The following is an 18,124-nucleotide window of genomic DNA, read 5'->3' on the forward strand; positions in this document are numbered from 1 at the left end:
ACATTAAATCAAATAAAATGTTAAAATGTTTTTGATATTATTAAATTTGCAAATTTATCATTCTATATTTGAATATTTTTATTGACTCGAATAAAATTTGGTTTTATTAAGCTAAATTTCGACGCGATGTCGCCTTGCAAATTCATTATTTACATAGAATTTCAGTATTATATTTTAAATTTATAAAAATATTAATTTTTTATGGGCTAAAACGTGTCCATATGGAGTTGTAAGTTAGCTAGCAGTATATGATAAATTGCTCTTAGGCTACATCTGTACTTAATAATGCGCTCTTTCGTCATTTTGCTGACCACCCATCGATGCGAACGTTTGTAACAGATGCGGGCTTTGTATAAACTATTTAATCTTTAATACCAATAAATCTCTTCACTATTTCTTTAAAATTCAAGCTAATCTTTAAAAAAATTATTTTAAATAAGATTAAAACAAAACTTTAAGTCCAATCTACTCATAGAACGATGCAACTGTTGCTTGTGTGAAAATTCGAACCCGCCGGAATTAAACCGTTAATAATAAAATCTTTTATTGTTTGGTTCCCACGGAGAAAACATGAATCATGAGAAACAACATTCGAATAATGCTGGTTGGTGTAACGGAGAAACGTGACCGAGACGATAAAAGGGCGACGAGAGCGGGAAAAGGGGTCGGTTACGTAGTGTCCCTTGGCTAGTGTGTGCGCGTCCCGACGTCTACCAAAGGATACCCGAGGATATCTCAACCCCTTCACAAAAACGAAAGGATTACGAGGTATGACTTGCCCAAAATCGTGTAAACTCTCCCTCCGCGTATCCGAACTTAGGCGACAGTAGCTCGCCTCTATTATAACGGTAGTGTTAGCATTAATAAATTGTTGTTGTTGTTATTATCAGTTGTGATGTCCTTTATTCGAATATCGCCGCCGCTCTACCGTCGAACCCATCCACTTCCTCCACTCGCGTAACGCGTAACGCGTAACCCATCCAAACCGCCATCTTGACGTGGGCAGGTCTAACGGACCTGTAAGCCGAGAAAAAGGAGGTGCGTCCACCTTCCGGCGCACCCTCACTTGCATCGTTTACTGAGCTCAACAATTATAAATACAACGAGCAATTATTTATTGTGACCTCGTCACAATGCCGAGCTGCAATTTTTAATCATATTTTTAATTTATTTAATTTAATTTAAAATATGTCCTCTCCGCCTCAAATTAGTTGCGGCTTGCTCCAGTACATCATACTTTTCCTTTAACAAATAGAGTCTTGCTGGTCATCTAACACCTTCCAGGGAAAGTTTTGAATTGAAATAACGTGATTTGTATTAGAAGTTTTTACACAGTTAATCGGAGCCTCCTGTTCCAAAGGTTTTTATATCTGGTTTCGTCGATCATCTATATAACTCTTTTTTTCGAGACTAACGAAAGACAGACGGACGGCAGTGGGAATTTATGTGTAATTTTTTTCAAATTATAGCCCAATTAATCTAATATACAAAATTCTATATAAAATGAATTAAGCTTCTTTAAAAGTGCTTTAAATGTTTAAATAAAATATGATATGCATTTTAAACAAAATTAAATAAAGAATTGTGTTGCAGAATAACATTGTTTTAGCGCTAAGCAACTGGTAACAAGCTCTCTCCAGCAACAACTGACATTTTTATATTGATTATTCGATATAATCTTTAATGATTCTACAACTTAATGAACATTTACTCAGTTAAGTTTAATATACTTATATTCAAACTTAGATGAATTTTTCAATTCAATTAGAATTTATAACATAATTTTTTTATTTAGGTTTTTAAACAAAAAAAAAAGACTTATACTTTAAAAATTTTTGCAAATTTGCATCTTGGCATTAATAAAATTTTGAATTGTAGTAAGAACGTTGCTAAAACTGATCAGCGCCAACGCATTGGAAATGGGTGAGCTTCTTATTTTCGCGTTACCTCATTCGCAAATGTGAATTTCATTCCTTGGCTATTCATGATAAACAAGAACATTATGCTAATATTTGAATTATAGATTTTAAGACAAACGCAGCTGGTCTTTCTTGGATTTTGTCCAGGAATTGCTTTCTGGTAACCTATGTCTACTGCTTCTAGGCGTACAAACCAACGAATTTAAACTTATAATGATAATTTATTTCATTATCTGCATTTGTTACTATTTAAATTAATTAAATTTTATATGCACAATGTACTTGTAACAAACTCTTAAAACTTGTAACAGTTTTAATATGGAAATATAACTAATTTTTATTACTAGAATATTTTAAGAGTTAATTCTTAAAAATCTAATTATGTTTAATATTTTAATTATAATTATATTTTCCATACAAACAATTTTTGTTTAAAAAAACAATTTCATTGTGAAATTATTTATAATTTTAAATATAAATTGATTTTATGTCATGGAATATATATTGTATAATTAAATTGTAGAATTTCTGTTCTATTATCAACATTACAACTGCAATTGAAATTGTTTTTATTTTACTTTATTGTAATCGTACACAAAAAGATGTTTCACATAAAAATTAAAAATATTATTAATAAATTCGGGTCTCCGAGTTCTAGGCATTAGTCCAAGAATTTTAGAACTAATACCTTATTTCCCGTTATCAGTGCATGAATTTACAGTAAATTTACTATTTACTAATTTAAAATTTATTTGAAATTTACTAAAACATTTCAAATGCATTGAAGAAGTAATTCAATTTATAATAAATGGTACACAATAATGGGAATGTCTTGTAAATTTCAACGTATTATACAGTACAAGGGAGGGTCATCAAAGCATATTGGGACCAGGGCACTAGGACTCTAAATTCAGTATTGCGCACATTAAAAAATTTAAAATATTTCACGTGAAAAGGTATTTTAATAATTAATGACTTTAGCAGAAACTTTTTCTACTTAAAATGAATTTATTAAAATGCAGTGTATTGTGTATTATTCATCAGTTGTAATCATAATATCGAAAATAGCAATTTTGTGATTGTTAATTGGAAAAGAAAGCCAAGAATGGAGCAGACTAGTAAAGAGGAACTTGCAGATTTTTAGTTTCTAATCTACAGTGTTAGAAGTTAAAATTGTTCCTTTGTTATTGCTTTTTGTTAATGGTATTTACACGATTTAAATTAGTGTAAACGTTAATGTATTTGTGTGTATATGTATATATATATTTGTGCATTTACATTGAATTTATGCAATTTATGATACAAGAGATCCCTCTGAAATGAGATGGAATTTTCTGATTTATAAAGGGTCTCCTATTTTGATTAGGCCGCAGTTAATTATGTATAAAAAATTATAAATTTAATATAACCAAGAAAAAACAGTTCAAGATTCAAAATCACAAATTTGAATTTCGAAATATTATTAACATATTTTTTTACAATTAGAAGAAAAAACTTGACAGATTGAAAAGTTCAATATTTAAAATATAAATTTTGAAATTAGAATACTGTATCATTCATTAAAATCTAATATTTCAAAAGTATAATTTAAAAAATATTTAGCAAAATTTCTTTATTCTCGAAGTAACAAACTATGAATTTCATTATTTTAATGTGTAAATTCACTTCAAATGGATAAAAACGTGTGCAAACACCGTTAATCTGTGCATATAAAAAATAATTAAAAAGCAAAGATAAAGAGAATTTAACACAGTAAGACATCCTTTAATTAAAAACAAATATATTTAATTAATGATTGCCCTTCTATCTTTCGTAATTAATGGTGAAGAGACTAATGGATACTTAATAGTCTAAATTACTCTTCTATTTTTTTTCTGTTTTTTTTTGTAACGTATTTGAAGACATAATAAAACTAAATTTTTTTCCAATTAATGTAAAATAATTTAGATTAAAATATAATAATAAAGTATATTCAATAAATATTAACTTATCTAGAAATAATTTGAAATTTAAAAGATAATTATAATCAGAAAATAAAATTGTTCAAATTATTATAATTTTGCAACTCTAAGCACCTTTTAAATATTTTGAACTTTTCATTAATGGGAGACGAGAAAGAAAAAATTTCTTAATAGTTTTTTTAGATGGATCGTTTTTAGATGTATTTTTAATCGCATTTCCTGTTTAAAGAATAATAAAAAATCGAAATAAATTAATACTTTAGTTCTAATAATATCCTTTAGATGGCAGTAAAGAAAGTCCCCTTATTCTTTCTTTTTTTTTTGAATTATTTTTAAAGGATGTTAACTTTTTCTTTAAATTAAAAACGTATCAAAATGGAGAAGTTTTTATAAATTATGTTGTTTGTTTTTCCAAATATTAAAATCATATCTTACATTATTTTTTTAAATATTAATGTAAATGGATGAAAGTCATTTGTATATATGTATTTAAAAAAATAGTAAATTTGCAGAAAGTAATAATAATTCTTCATATTTAAATTTTTTCTTTAATACGGTATGAATGCTTCGTGTTTTATTTAAATTTGTACTAAGACGTTAGATAAATTTGAATGGTTATATATTTTTCTAACGAGCTAAAAAAATAGAAGAATTTCTTCTAGATCAATATCATGTAATTCAACCAAATCAATTTATATATGGAATTTCCACAGAAAGTCTGACTATAATTAATAAATTAATTTATTGTTAATTTCTAAACTAAAAAATATAATTTTTAAAAATATTTTTTAAGTTAAAAGCGCTCTCTTTTATATTCGTATTGAATAATTCTTTATGTCAACTTGTGGAATCCATTTCTTTGTTTTCATTCTAGTTCAAGTGTTTTTCATTTTCTAAGTTAAATAGTCTAAAGTATTAGGAAAGTTTTATAAAAAACATGTGTTTTTTGTGATATATTTTCACTCAATAAGCTTAAATAAATATTTAAAATTTATGCATTTTATTTTTATTAGACTTAAAGACAATTGTTTCTAAATAATAATTATATATGTAAGTTGTTTTAACGTGTGTGTTTATACGTTTGTTTACATTACTATATGACGTATATATGATAATATACATAATAATTAGTTTGTATGTACTGTACAGTACATTATATATTGTTGTTTTTAGGATATTTTTTATTCTGACAAAGTTATTTCCCACCCAAATTGAGAGTCATACATACTTATATATATATATAAATAGTTTTTTTGTTTGTTTGTTTTCATTTATTTCTATTCCTTCAATTTTTTCCTGCAAATTCTTTCCTTTCGAATTTCCTTTACTCTATCCATCATGTTTATATAGATACATACAAGTTATCTTCTATTCATCATGCATAGATAGATGCATACATAAATATTTAAAAATATAAATTTATAAACACAAAAATCGAAGCTTATTTAGGTAGAATTCAATCTCATTTACTGAAGAAATGTACAAGATTGTACCAAATTATCATTAATTTTGTATAAATTATCTAAAATATTTTATACTGATGGCTGTTTTCATTACGATGAAATATAACAGAGAAAATTTACTTAATTTTTAAAAACCGAAGTAGTGTATATTAACGTAAATAATAATTTGTCAAACTTTGTTGGAAATTAATTTGTTTAGTTAACTCATTGTTAAATTAAACAAATAAATTAAGTGTTTTTGAAATAAATTTAATATTTTAGATTTATGTAACATTAAAAATTGCAATGGTTTTCTTTTTGAAATTTGGAAAAAATTCTGGTAAAATAAATGTATTTAATTTAAATTCTGTATAAATTCATTTATAAATCTTGAATTCTTTTTAAAATAAATTCAAAAGTTTATTTGATAATTTATTTTAAGATAAATTATCAAATAAGCTATCATATCAATGCATAAGATATTTTATAATTAAATGTACTCGAAAAGTAGATGTTTGCGCAAATATATTTAGACAGATAAACTAAAAATGTAAATAATTTTTTCTGTAAATGATATTCAAAAATATTTTATTTTCCAGGAAGAATACGTAATAATAAAACTATAAATTAATTTACTTCATACTTATAAATAAAAATGCTTTTTTAAATAATATTTTTTTAATCATTTTTATAAAATCTACAAAAGTCATCAAATGGTGTCTGAGTATATTTTCAGCATAACACACACAAAGCTATGAGACTTAATTATATAATTTTTAATGTTATTTACTTTATCCAGCAGCGCACATTAGTCATTCGATTGTTATTCTAAAGTAAAGTAAATTAAGTAATTAAAATGTTTTTATTATCACGTAAACTAAATAAATCATAATATGATTTAATAAATTTATGAAAATAGATTAAAATTTAATTAACTTAAGTTGACTTTATTAATATTACACGAATATCTACTTTGGATAGGTTTAAATTATTTACGAATGCGCTACTAAGTTTTCCGTAATTAAAATCGTTTTTTAGATGTTGCCATTAAATCGAGTAATCATTTTATTTTTATTATTTTTCTGTCGTTCGAAAAGAAAAATATATAGAAGATGTACAGTACTTTTTGAACGAAATTGATAAACACACTTTTAACTTCAGCAATTCAGTCCAAAGGAAAGGTCCTCTTGTGAGCTGTTTATTTAGTTTCACTGTCAAGATTTCGTTATTTCTTAAGTTAATGGCCTCATATTTTTCCAAATTTTCCTTTATACTACTCAATATTTTGCCTTATGGCTATAAACGATAAAATGTACTGTACTGTACTGTACCTGAAACACACATACTAATCCTAACAAAAAAAATTCTCAATTAATTTTGTTAATATGTTAATTCTGGGCTAATGCTAAAGAATAAGGTACATTCTATCAATATATTTTAAATTTAGATATTAAAATTATATTTTTAAAATTGTTTTTTTAATGTAGAATTCTGATTATTTGAAAAATATGGAATATAACAGTATTTGGATGGATATATATAGAAAGAAACTAAAGAAACAGGTGATGTTATTTATTTCATTTATTGAAATAGCGAAGTTTTATATTTTTGTAGATAAAATTTTATATTTTTATGATGCAAAAAGATATAAAATATTTGGATAAAATCACTTTACATTATATCGTAAATATATATGCATTATATTATACACAAAACACGACGTGAGTAAAGAAAAATGAAAATAATATAAATATATCAAATATTTGTTAATTTGAACTTTTCAAAATTCTAATTTATTTTAATATTTGTTAAAACATATTTTTATGATTAACTAAATATATTTTAAAGTAATTCGCACCAAAATGGTTTATATTCAGTAATAGATAAAATCTGTTAACTTCCTGAATCAATGCTTGATTTTCAATTTTTTTAAAAATAATTCTAAATAAAATATGAGACTTTCTTAAAATATGCATTTTCCTTTGAATTTTAGACATTTCTGCTAATTTAAACTAAAGTTTATTAAATTTAATTACTAATAGTACAGCACTTTCTTAACAAGAAATCTCTCTATGAAAACTCTGTATGATGATAATGAATATAAAGTTTATTCGCAACTTAAAAATATTTATATATTTCTTAATGTTGTAGTAATTACATAAAGAAATTAAAAATTAAAGTTTACAAAAATTGATTTTCTTATATAATAATTAACTATTAAATTATTACTAAAAGATTGATGCTATACCGGAGATGTCTATAATTATTTATGAGATTGATTTTACGTTATTATATATACGAAACTCATTAAATATAGACGATTAAATTCTTAAAAGATAGAAATAAAAAATTTATGTTTCCTTTGAAGTCAAAGTTACAAGATAAGAGAATTAACTACCAAGTCTGATAAGTATAAAACTTAGAATTAGAAGATGGAAAGACTTACAAACTATAGCTTCCTTCTTAATGTAAATAACATTTTCTATTTTCTAATGTTTCTCGTCATATTCTAAAAGATAGCATAATATTAGAAAGAATAATGTCCATTTTTAGGATTGACGATCTCAGTATTCTCGTGAGAAATGCCACAGAAGTATTGGTAGCTTATGATGAATTATTAGTTTTGAAAGGATTCATTAATTTTCAACAAATAATGATCTGAAATACACGCCCAGATTGATACCCAACGAAATAATATTAATGTTTCAGCAATGTAACTCTAGTTTCGAAAGTTACACTTCACTTTTTGAGGATGCCTCGAAGGTAGGCCTTCCTGACGTTCCTGATCTTTTTCCAATAATCTTGGAATAAGATTCCTTACAAGCTTATCACTAAAGGGATTATTATGTCTTCAAGAATGCTACTTTCAATCCAGTTTCTCATTTTTGAAATTTTAAATTATACTTTGGCCTTTTATATTTTTAGTTTATGTTTAATATTTACATTTCATATTATACATATTTCATATTTGTTATGTATCAGTTAGCACTGAATGTTTTTGTTATAATAAAATAAACATTAGTTTAAATTATGTTTGTTCATAATTGATATGAAATTGTGTTTAAAATTTTTCGATTATGTTTGATTTCTATTGTGGTAATATTATTCGGAATAAATCATAAGCACACTGATATACTATATCATTAAGAGATAAGAAATCTTAATAGAATAAATATTGGATATCATAACGATAATTACTGAATGGGGAAAATAGACATTTAGTTATGACTTTCTCATTTAACCATTTATCGTTTATGAAGCCACTTTGTTAACAAATTTACGTTAAAATTTTTACTTCTATGTAATATATATATATTTCACAGAACTATAATCTTTATAAATTTACAGGAATTTTTGTTTAATTTTTTTCTTCAGAACTCACTCAACATTATTTACTTACGGTTCATCGATAGGTATTTATAATTCTTCAAAAAAAGAAAAGAAAAAAGATTCTTATCGATTTTATACCAACGAAAACTTGCAGCGAAATGTTTTCCTCTTTCTAAATCAAAATCTACTGCTGGAGGCTTACATGCCTTCTAGCTACATAAAAATACTCTACTCCTAAACAGCCTTTTCTTATGTAGTTATTTTTACCACTTTCAAGTTAAAAACTTCCTTTCTGGGTTAATATTCTTTATATATATATTCCCCATTGGCTTTTACAGTTATTTTGCCAATTTTATCTTTATTGTTTACCAAACTCTTGACACTACTTATATATCTAAACAATAGAAAACTGTCCTTTTTTTGTTTTGTCTTCATCTTCCGACTTGGCTCTTACATTCATACTTGTTTCCTCTTCAACAAACCGATTCTTCGAAGTCATAAATTATAAATTTCTTTATATTAACTTCGATAAATAAACAATACAATGTTCGATATTATTCCTTACTATCTGGAACATGATACGTTTTCCTCAATCTGGTGCTAACACAACCTCCAATAACTATTTATATAGACATATCGTAAATAGTGCATTTGATTCTAGTTTCGTATTGCTTTTATGATTTTCGCTTAATGGTATGCTGTAAATGATTTTATTATTCTCATCGAAAGTGTGATGAAAAAATCTTTGAACGCTTTTTATGCTGACTGTAAAATACCAATTTCGCTGCAGATTCTAAATCTTTTTATCTGATACGAATTTTGTTGCGTAAAATAAAGAAAAAAAATTAAAATTATTGCTCTTTCTTCTTATAATTGCTTATCTGAACAGGGCTGAAAATAATATAATTTATGAAATTTCTTTTTCTCCAATTCTCCTATCTGATTATAGATGAAAGTATTCTAATTATCACTAATGTAATTATATGACTTGCAGTATCTCTTTATAACGATTATTCTATAAAGTTAATTATTTGAATTATCAGCATTCTTTGATAATAAATTTAACTTTCGTATCGAAAATATCCCGAAAGCTTATTATCATATGGCTTAAGATAAAAGTCTTAAGTGCTATTCAGCCTCTACTGGGAAAAACAATTTCAAGTCATTTAACGCTTGAAATAAATAAAATTATATACAGAAAATGTGGTAATAATAATTATAAATGCAATTTAAAATGTTTAATTATTCAGTTTTATTTATTTATTTATTCATTATCATTGCATACTTTATTTTCAAAGAATGAATCAAAACATTCGATTCCTTTCATATATCAAGCTCCTTTCAGATTATTGATAAAAAAACAAAATAATCTATGTTCTCATCTCGATTAGAATTTAAATATTCAAAGTATCGATTTTATCAGAAAATATTTCATATCAAGATTTATCTTATTTTAAATAGGCTAACTGTTATCTTAAAAATCTTTAAGATATCTTACTAATGATAGTTAAATTTTGAGCTTTTTTAAAATTATCATCTAGCGCGATATTCTGAAACTGAAAGAAGTACAGTACAAAAGAGGAAAACGATGATTTCATTCTTTCCTACAGAACATTACCCAGTTACTGCGAAGTCACGTTGCCTATTTTCAAATTTAGAAGAGAAAATATTCTAACAAATATATATTTCAATTTACCAATATAAACAGTGCCAATATACTACACGGAGAAAGCGAAGAACAACAAATTAAAGATGCAGATTCAAATGTTTTTAATTGTTCCCTAAATCAAACTTTCGATTATAACGATAGCAAGTTAATGACAATTGGTACACAAAACCCTGATATTTAGCAGTCATAGATTCTATATATTTTGTTATATTATACAATATAAACAGATAATTCTATTCTAGATAGAGAAATTAATACAGATCTTGTACTTAAAGACCCAGATTTAAATGTCTCTAATTATTTCATAAATCAAGCCTTTTACAATGACGATGGAAACACGATGATAATTGGGAAATAAAGGTGTAATATTTAGTAATAATAGTCTTTATCTTCAGTTACTCTGTATAATATAAACAGATCCATTATTCTAGATGGAGAAATCAATATATATCTTCAAATTAAAGACGAAGAACCAAGAGCTGCTTCCTGTTTCGTGAATCAAGTCTTTGATTTCGATGAAAATGACTTAATGATAATTGGTAGATAATAACTGGACGTGGACTAGATTCAGCAATCAATCTTTCTACTTAGTTTTGCTTTATAGTATATTAATATAATATTGAATTTATTTTCTTGTTTATAATTTATAGACGAAACAAATACAAACAAATGAGAAGAAATTCCTATAGCACCTAATACAGTTAAAGAATATTCTAAATTAAATAATTCTAACTTCTCTTCTGTATTCTTATATAATTTTTAGAAATCGAAATTTAAATAATTAATTTGTTATTTTCTCAGAATTATTTTATTTTTTTATTTTTTGAAAGGATTTGGATTCAAATGACTATATCTACATTAAAGCTGTGGAAGATAGTTCTGGTTTCATTTATCGTATTCCAAGAATCAACGAGACAATAACATGGAGAATAAATCGAATGAAAAACAATTCTGAGAATATTGCCTACTACCTTCACCTAGAAAAATATGAAGGAAAAAGTTTGTATAGATTCATATAATAATAAGAGTAAATAACACTTTAAAAATTAATAATTGTATTTTAATAAAGGCATTTCTGTTAAGTGCAAGAAACAAAAGCAATTATCTAGTCATAGAATACGTTATCTCATTGTATAGAGATTACAAACAAAGTAATAAAAATTCCAGCATAGAATTATTAGGTATTTGAAGTAGCATAAAAGTAGAAAAATTTTGGAACTTAATTTAATTTTAAAGAATTGATGTATATATATATATATCATTTTCAATATTAGCTTTTATTAACGTTTCAGATCAAGCCTTTTAGGTACTGTACTCATTATACTTTGTATGATATTACAAACAATTTTTTCAATGATGATTTCTATCAATTGTTTACGCATGTTATTATATTATTTTCAAACTGAAACAGTTTTTTCCTACCTGTAAATGAGAACTTTATAACGTTATTTTTAATAAGAAACTAATATATTGGGCTTTAGAGGCATTAGAAAATTACTTATTTTACTTCCAAAGAATATTCTAAGGAAAGAGAAGAGCAAAAAATTTATGCTGAAGAAAGTGAATATATGTTTTTAAATATATATTAGCACCTTTGTGTACTGTACAGTACATAAAATAGCATAAAGTTAATACTAAAATGAGTATTCTTATATTTTTGTGTATAGAACAGAGAATCTATATTAGAAAAATGGAAGAACGGTTGCTTAGATGAAATAATCATTTATAAAAACAAGAATCCTCAGTGGAATCACAGTTAGTATTATGATAACTGCCTCAGCATCTGGATAATAAGTATTGACGACATTTATTCCCACGTTGTTACCTAGTTAACTCGTACAGTTCCCTCGACAGCTTACCCGAAGAAAAATATCCTTAAGGATGACTGTTCTGTATAATCAATGTGCAATTTTTTTACTATTATAGATATAAAATGCTATACATTGAATTTCAAAGGAAGAGCTAAAATACCTTTCATTAAGAATTTTCAAATTTATAATGAAAAACAAGGTAAACTGTAATAAATAACTTCAGAAGATTTTCTGTTAATATTTTTAATACAAAAATAATCATATTCAGCATTAAGTAAGATTATTTCGGGTATTATTGACTTTATTCAATTCTCTTGGTAACGGAAACTCATTAATTAAACTCTATCTTGTTTTAATTAAAACAGCAGATTAACAAAAACAACATTTTCGAAAAGAGTAGTTTCTCCTCTAAACCAAGAATATATTATATGAAACGTCACTCATCGATCTCCATTTCATTGGTGATAATTTTTAAATGTAAATGATGTAACGTTTACTAACTAATTCAATTGGCTGACTAATCAGAGAACGAATAAAATTGACGTCAGAATAAACCAACCTATAAAAGAATAAAATACTCGCGTTATTTTTTATTTCTTCCTTTATAGGCTCATTTTGAAATAAGAAGACAATTTTATTGGCTAATTCATAAACTCAAAGTTTAATTCGTCAATAAATTATCATTGTGACGTTCCTCTAATAGATTTTAATTAATTTTAAACTGGAAATCCGGATGTCATTTTAAATCTTTTTCAATAAATTAATTTAATATTTTATAAATGTCAAAGTCTTTCTAGTTAATTAATTATTATAAATTAATTTAAAACTTTATATATAAATAGAATAAATGTCTAATTAATAAATAATTCGTTTTATATACTTTTTGTTAAATTTTAGTTTGATCAATAAGGTTAATAAACGATCATTTCAATCACTTATTATTATTATTTATTAAATTATTTTATTAATAAGTTTGCCTTTGATTTTTATCATCATATATCAGATAAAATGATAATGCAGTTTGTAAAAGTAGCAAATAACGATTTTATCATTGACTATTCCTATCCTTTATGTGCATTTCCATCTTTTGAAGTGGCATTAGCAAGTTTTGAATCACATTTTTTTCTATAAATAATTATAAAAACTCTACATAAATGTATGACTTAAGTAAATTTAACTTGTACATTTAAACATAATTTATCTTTATATAAGTAATAGAAAAATGTTTTTCTATAAGTCAAACAATTTTTAGTAATATTTACTTCAAATTGTTTAAGAAATATGTTTATATTGGATTCTTATTGAAATTCTTACTCTAAGATTATTATTATCATTGAGAAAATATGATAGTGATGATGGTGGTGATAATTTTACTATCTTAATTAATCATTATTAATCATTAATAATAAGAATATATGAAAGAAAGATATGGAGAATACAAGATGAAGTTTTTAAAATGAATTGACAGCAACGAAAGAAATTATATAACAAGTAATAACGTTTGACATTTTTATTTCTCATGCTATGAATTAAAAAACAGTTTAAAATAAAGTTGATTAAAAAATACATAATATAAATAATTTTAAAAAGTTATTTTAATAAAAATAAATCGTTTTAAATATTACAATATTCTACATTAGCGTGCATGCAGGTTAATATATAAAGTAATTATTATTTCATAAAATAATATATTATATAAAAATAATGAAAAAACTGTGTTATTGATTCATAAATCTTGGGGTGACTTAATTTACTTATTGGGCATCGCCATGAATCGTTCGTATAAAAAAGAATCTATTTTTAAGTATTTGAAGATCTTTACATAATACAGGTCTAGTAAAAAGAATATAATATATTTTCTTATTAGATAATACACATTGATTAATTGTGTAATGTAACTGAATTTTCTATTAACGTTATCTGTCTTCTTCAATAAGCTTTCACATCATTAGTGAAGGAATGTGACTTATTACAACTTTATGACATTACATTTCTCCATTGTTGCATCAATAATGGAAATTAAATTAATGTTTTAAACTTTAGTAATTTAAAAGAATCAAGTTTATATAATTAAATATTAAATTTTAACACATAAAACATTCAATAACTAAAATTAAATAATTTTTTAAGTATTATAAAATATTTGAAAATAATTTTCAATCATAACAAAAAATAATAATGAATATTTAATAAATGAAATTTTAAACAAAAATTATCATTATTCAATATTTTAACTGGTTTTTAAAGAATAAATGTATTTAAAAATTCTATTTTCTTATATAAATTAATATCCACAAAGCTGATTCTTTTAAACTACTTATTTAAATAATATGTTTATTAGATAATAGAATATAAATTTTAATTATTAATTACTTTTATACTATTATAAAAATAATAATTAACTAATTTATACTTATTTGATAAATAGAAAGCAACGAAATATATAGGCTTATATATATTATATTTATTTTAAAACTGATTAATCCAAAAAATAGTTAAAATTATAGTCATGTTTTATAATCTTATTTAATGATATAAATATATGTTTTTTTATAATAAAGCAGAAAAGTACTATTTTTATTTACTACAATTACAAAATATTTTTGGTAGTAAAGAGGAATGGAAAACAAAAGTATTATTTTCTGCTGGATAATCATCAGATTTGTTGTAACAACTGAAGTCATTCCCGTTAACGTAAGTTGTTCTTCAGCAATAAAATCAAGTTTGATGTTGACTATAAGTCAGAGCTATTTAATGAACAAGTCGTACTAAGGTTTGATCAATATCTTAGGTGATAAATGGCTGCTTCAGATTTGCTGACGTGTCGCTTCTAATATATGGCATGATGGTGAAAGACTTTCGATGACTTTTATTCCTTTTCTACAATTTGTAAAGTTGCTAATCAAAATGATCATAAGTGTTGATCGAATTAAATTCTAACTGATGTTACTTGGTCAATTAATATTTTCATTTAAAATTCTAAAAAAAAAAACATTAAAATTTCATAACTTATTTGAATTGTTGGGAATTATTTACGTTAAAACTAGAATAAAAGTTTTATATCTTTGTATAAAAAGCACTTGTATAATTTTCTATAATAAATATTAATTCAATTCGAATATATGTATGTAAATGAGCTTGGACATTCTTGCCATTTTTCATGAATATGAGAACTATAAATTTTCTTCGGATAATTTTAAATAAATATATTTATTATAATTTAAAATAACCTCATTATTTAGAATTATATATAATATCTAAATAAATATTAATTTTTATTGGTAATCAAGACTGCTTTTTAAAAAATGAAAATTCGCACATAACTTGATAAAAATGGAGGTTAAAATGGAAATAGCTTCTATGTTACAAAGCTTTTGTAATCAAAATTTTATATATTTAATAATTTAAATTAAAGAATGTTTCAAGAAAATAGTTACTGCCGAAACTTATTTTCAATATATCCAAGAATATGTTTAAGAGTGTGGCAAAACATTTATCTTTATCTTTATAGTTTCTTTATGTAACTTAAACAATTGTATTTTTTTCAAAAATATTCTGATACACATAAGTCTTTCTGCAGAAAGTTTCATGAAGTATGTGATACTGAATCTAATAAAAATATTTCAAATCCGGAAGTTTCAAAAGGACAGGAATCAGGCAAACAAAGATATATATTCTGGTCCAACAAATTGGAATTTAAGCAAAGAAAATGCAAAAGTTTCGATGATTTCACAACTGGATGAATGGAGCAGTAACATGAGGAAATAACCGAGTCCGAGAAGATATCCAATAACCTATCCATGAGTAGAAGTAGATAAACTTATCCATGAAATACAGACCAGAGGATAAAAGACCCATTAGTAGATCGCTAAGAGATGGGCAGATCAATTTCTTTGAAGTTCAACTACAGAAACAGAATTTTATTTTTTTCAATTCTTGAAACGTATATAATTTATACAGTACGAAAAATGGTTTTAAAAGTTTCAGATAAATAACTTTGAATTCTTATTTTATTCAATATTTGGACGTAAATATAAAATAAAAAATGGATAAGATCGAGCTTGAAAAAAGTTAGATATTCTATAAAAATAACCAAGTTTTATACAAATTAAATAGAAAGAAATGTATCTGTTGAGAAAGAACAGCTCATCTTTCGAACTGATAATTTACGTTTTACATATTTAATTACTTTATTATTTATTTTTTGTGTGTGTTACACTAAAATTAATTAACAATGCAATATATAAGGTTTTTGTTGAAAGCGAAATATAATTATTAAAGTTCTGAACAATATGACTAAGATATATGTCTAATTATACGTGTTTTCTCATAAATCTAATTGTCACTAATTTCTTACTTGGCTGTATAAACAATTAGATTCAAGAAATTAGCCTAATTTATTTGTATTTTACTTTTAAAATAACTTTTTCGTTTATTTTTATTCAGCTTTCCTTGTATAATTAAAAAAAATGTACAAAATTTCGTTAGTCATTAATTAGATTTTTCAATTTTCTATCGCTTTATATATGCAGATTTGATTTTACTATAAGAAACTTAAAATTACATATTTAATCACTAAAAAATTATATTTTTTCCTGACTTATTTTAAAAATTATTATTCATTTATTTGGAGGAGGGGAAGAAGGGATAGAAAATTCTAAAACGAAAACAACTTTAAAAAATTATTAATTCCGTCGCCCACACATGTTCTTGAAAGAAACACTTAAAATATATTTAAAAATCCACTTACAGAAAGATTAAAAAACAGAAAAAAAATTAAAATGTTTACGTTATCAATAAAATTTCTGACGTAATCTCGAAAGTACAAGCAAATAAAAGAGACAAAAGTAATCTTTAAAAATTAATATTTTAAATTAAAAAATTGTTCGATCAATTTTTATATTTATAAGTTATTTATTTTTAAATTTTTAAAATATATTTTATTTATATTTTACTTATTTTTTTAAAAAAAATATCTTTCAAGTAATCCATCATCATCAACTGATACATCACCACTACTTTTGGCTATAAATTTTCATTGTTAAGGTATATAAAAAGATGATATTTGTATATCATCCAAGCAGATATAGAAACACGCAATATATCATAGAATAATCAGCATAATGTGTGGTAGAAAAAATCGATTTTGTTCTATAAAGTCAAATATTTGTTACATCTTCTAATCTAAACAACCTATTTAAATGTAATTAATGTATATATTATTACAGCTTTATCATTAATGAAGGATTATCATGAATAATTTGTTGTTGGTGTCATGATGCGTAACATATGTTCGTGATGCATAACGTATAAGGCGTTTTGTGACAAATGGTGCGTCAATAAAGTATTGACACTGTGGGGACTTGATTAATAATAATTTTTGGCATCCTTTTCAATTTTTGATATATGTTCTTGCCTTGTGATTGTGCAAAACGTGCCAAGCAGATTGGAGTTTTGAAGGATTTTCGACCCATATAACAGATTTAAACCAGTTGAATGATATTTTTTCCATCACTTTAAAGATGTTCTTTTTTTGCCTCATGCGAATAAGAGAAAAAAAATCTCGTATGTTTTTGAAAATTTTCAAAATATCTTATGAAATCTTTTAAGTTTACAAAAAAGAAATTCAATTTTTTTTTCATTGTTGCAATACTTTTTCCGGTTCTAAAACCAATCTAGAACAACTTTAAAGAAAAAGTAATTTAAAATTTTTATTTTATTTCTCTTTTTTCTTTTCGTTTAAGGAAAGAGCATAAAGTAATGTAAGCAAATTTAATTGTGTAAAGTTTTTTTTTGCTTAAAAATTTAAAAATAAAATTATATTTTACTTAAAATGATTTAAATTTTTAAATTATTTAACCTGATAGGTTGAAGTAATGATAATCAATCAACCAATCAGATCGATAGAAATCGTTATACATTTAATTTCGTTTTCCAGTTCTTATAAGTCGAACCAAAAAATGTTAAATCTATAAAAATAAAACAATTGATT

The 18,124-nt window shown here is 24.3% G+C and overlaps 1 protein-coding gene and 1 long non-coding RNA gene across 2 annotated transcripts in view; one reads left to right on the forward strand and one right to left on the reverse strand.

Annotated features, from left to right (window-relative positions):
• Window positions 1-16,840, reverse strand: part of RpL10Ab (ribosomal protein L10Ab) — a 513,017-nt gene extending 496,177 nt beyond the window's left edge. The window contains exon 1 of the mRNA XM_067281247.1: window positions 16,836-16,840. Coding sequence (XP_067137348.1) covers window positions 16,836-16,838 — 3 coding nt within the window. The 5' untranslated portion in view covers window positions 16,839-16,840. The remainder of the gene's footprint in view (window positions 1-16,835) is intronic.
• On the forward strand, window positions 6,808-10,845 carry LOC136984304 (uncharacterized). The gene is made up of 4 exons (XR_010882171.1): window positions 6,808-6,884; window positions 10,263-10,479; window positions 10,564-10,681; window positions 10,753-10,845. It is a non-coding gene; the product is annotated as an uncharacterized lncRNA (long non-coding RNA).
• Window positions 16,841-18,124: the final 1,284 nt, after the last annotated feature.

This window comes from Centruroides vittatus, unplaced genomic scaffold, assembly GCF_030686945.1.
Source record: "Centruroides vittatus isolate TY-2023 unplaced genomic scaffold, ASM3068694v2 contig_912, whole genome shotgun sequence".
In the NCBI taxonomy this organism is placed as follows: domain Eukaryota; kingdom Metazoa; phylum Arthropoda; class Arachnida; order Scorpiones; family Buthidae; genus Centruroides; species Centruroides vittatus.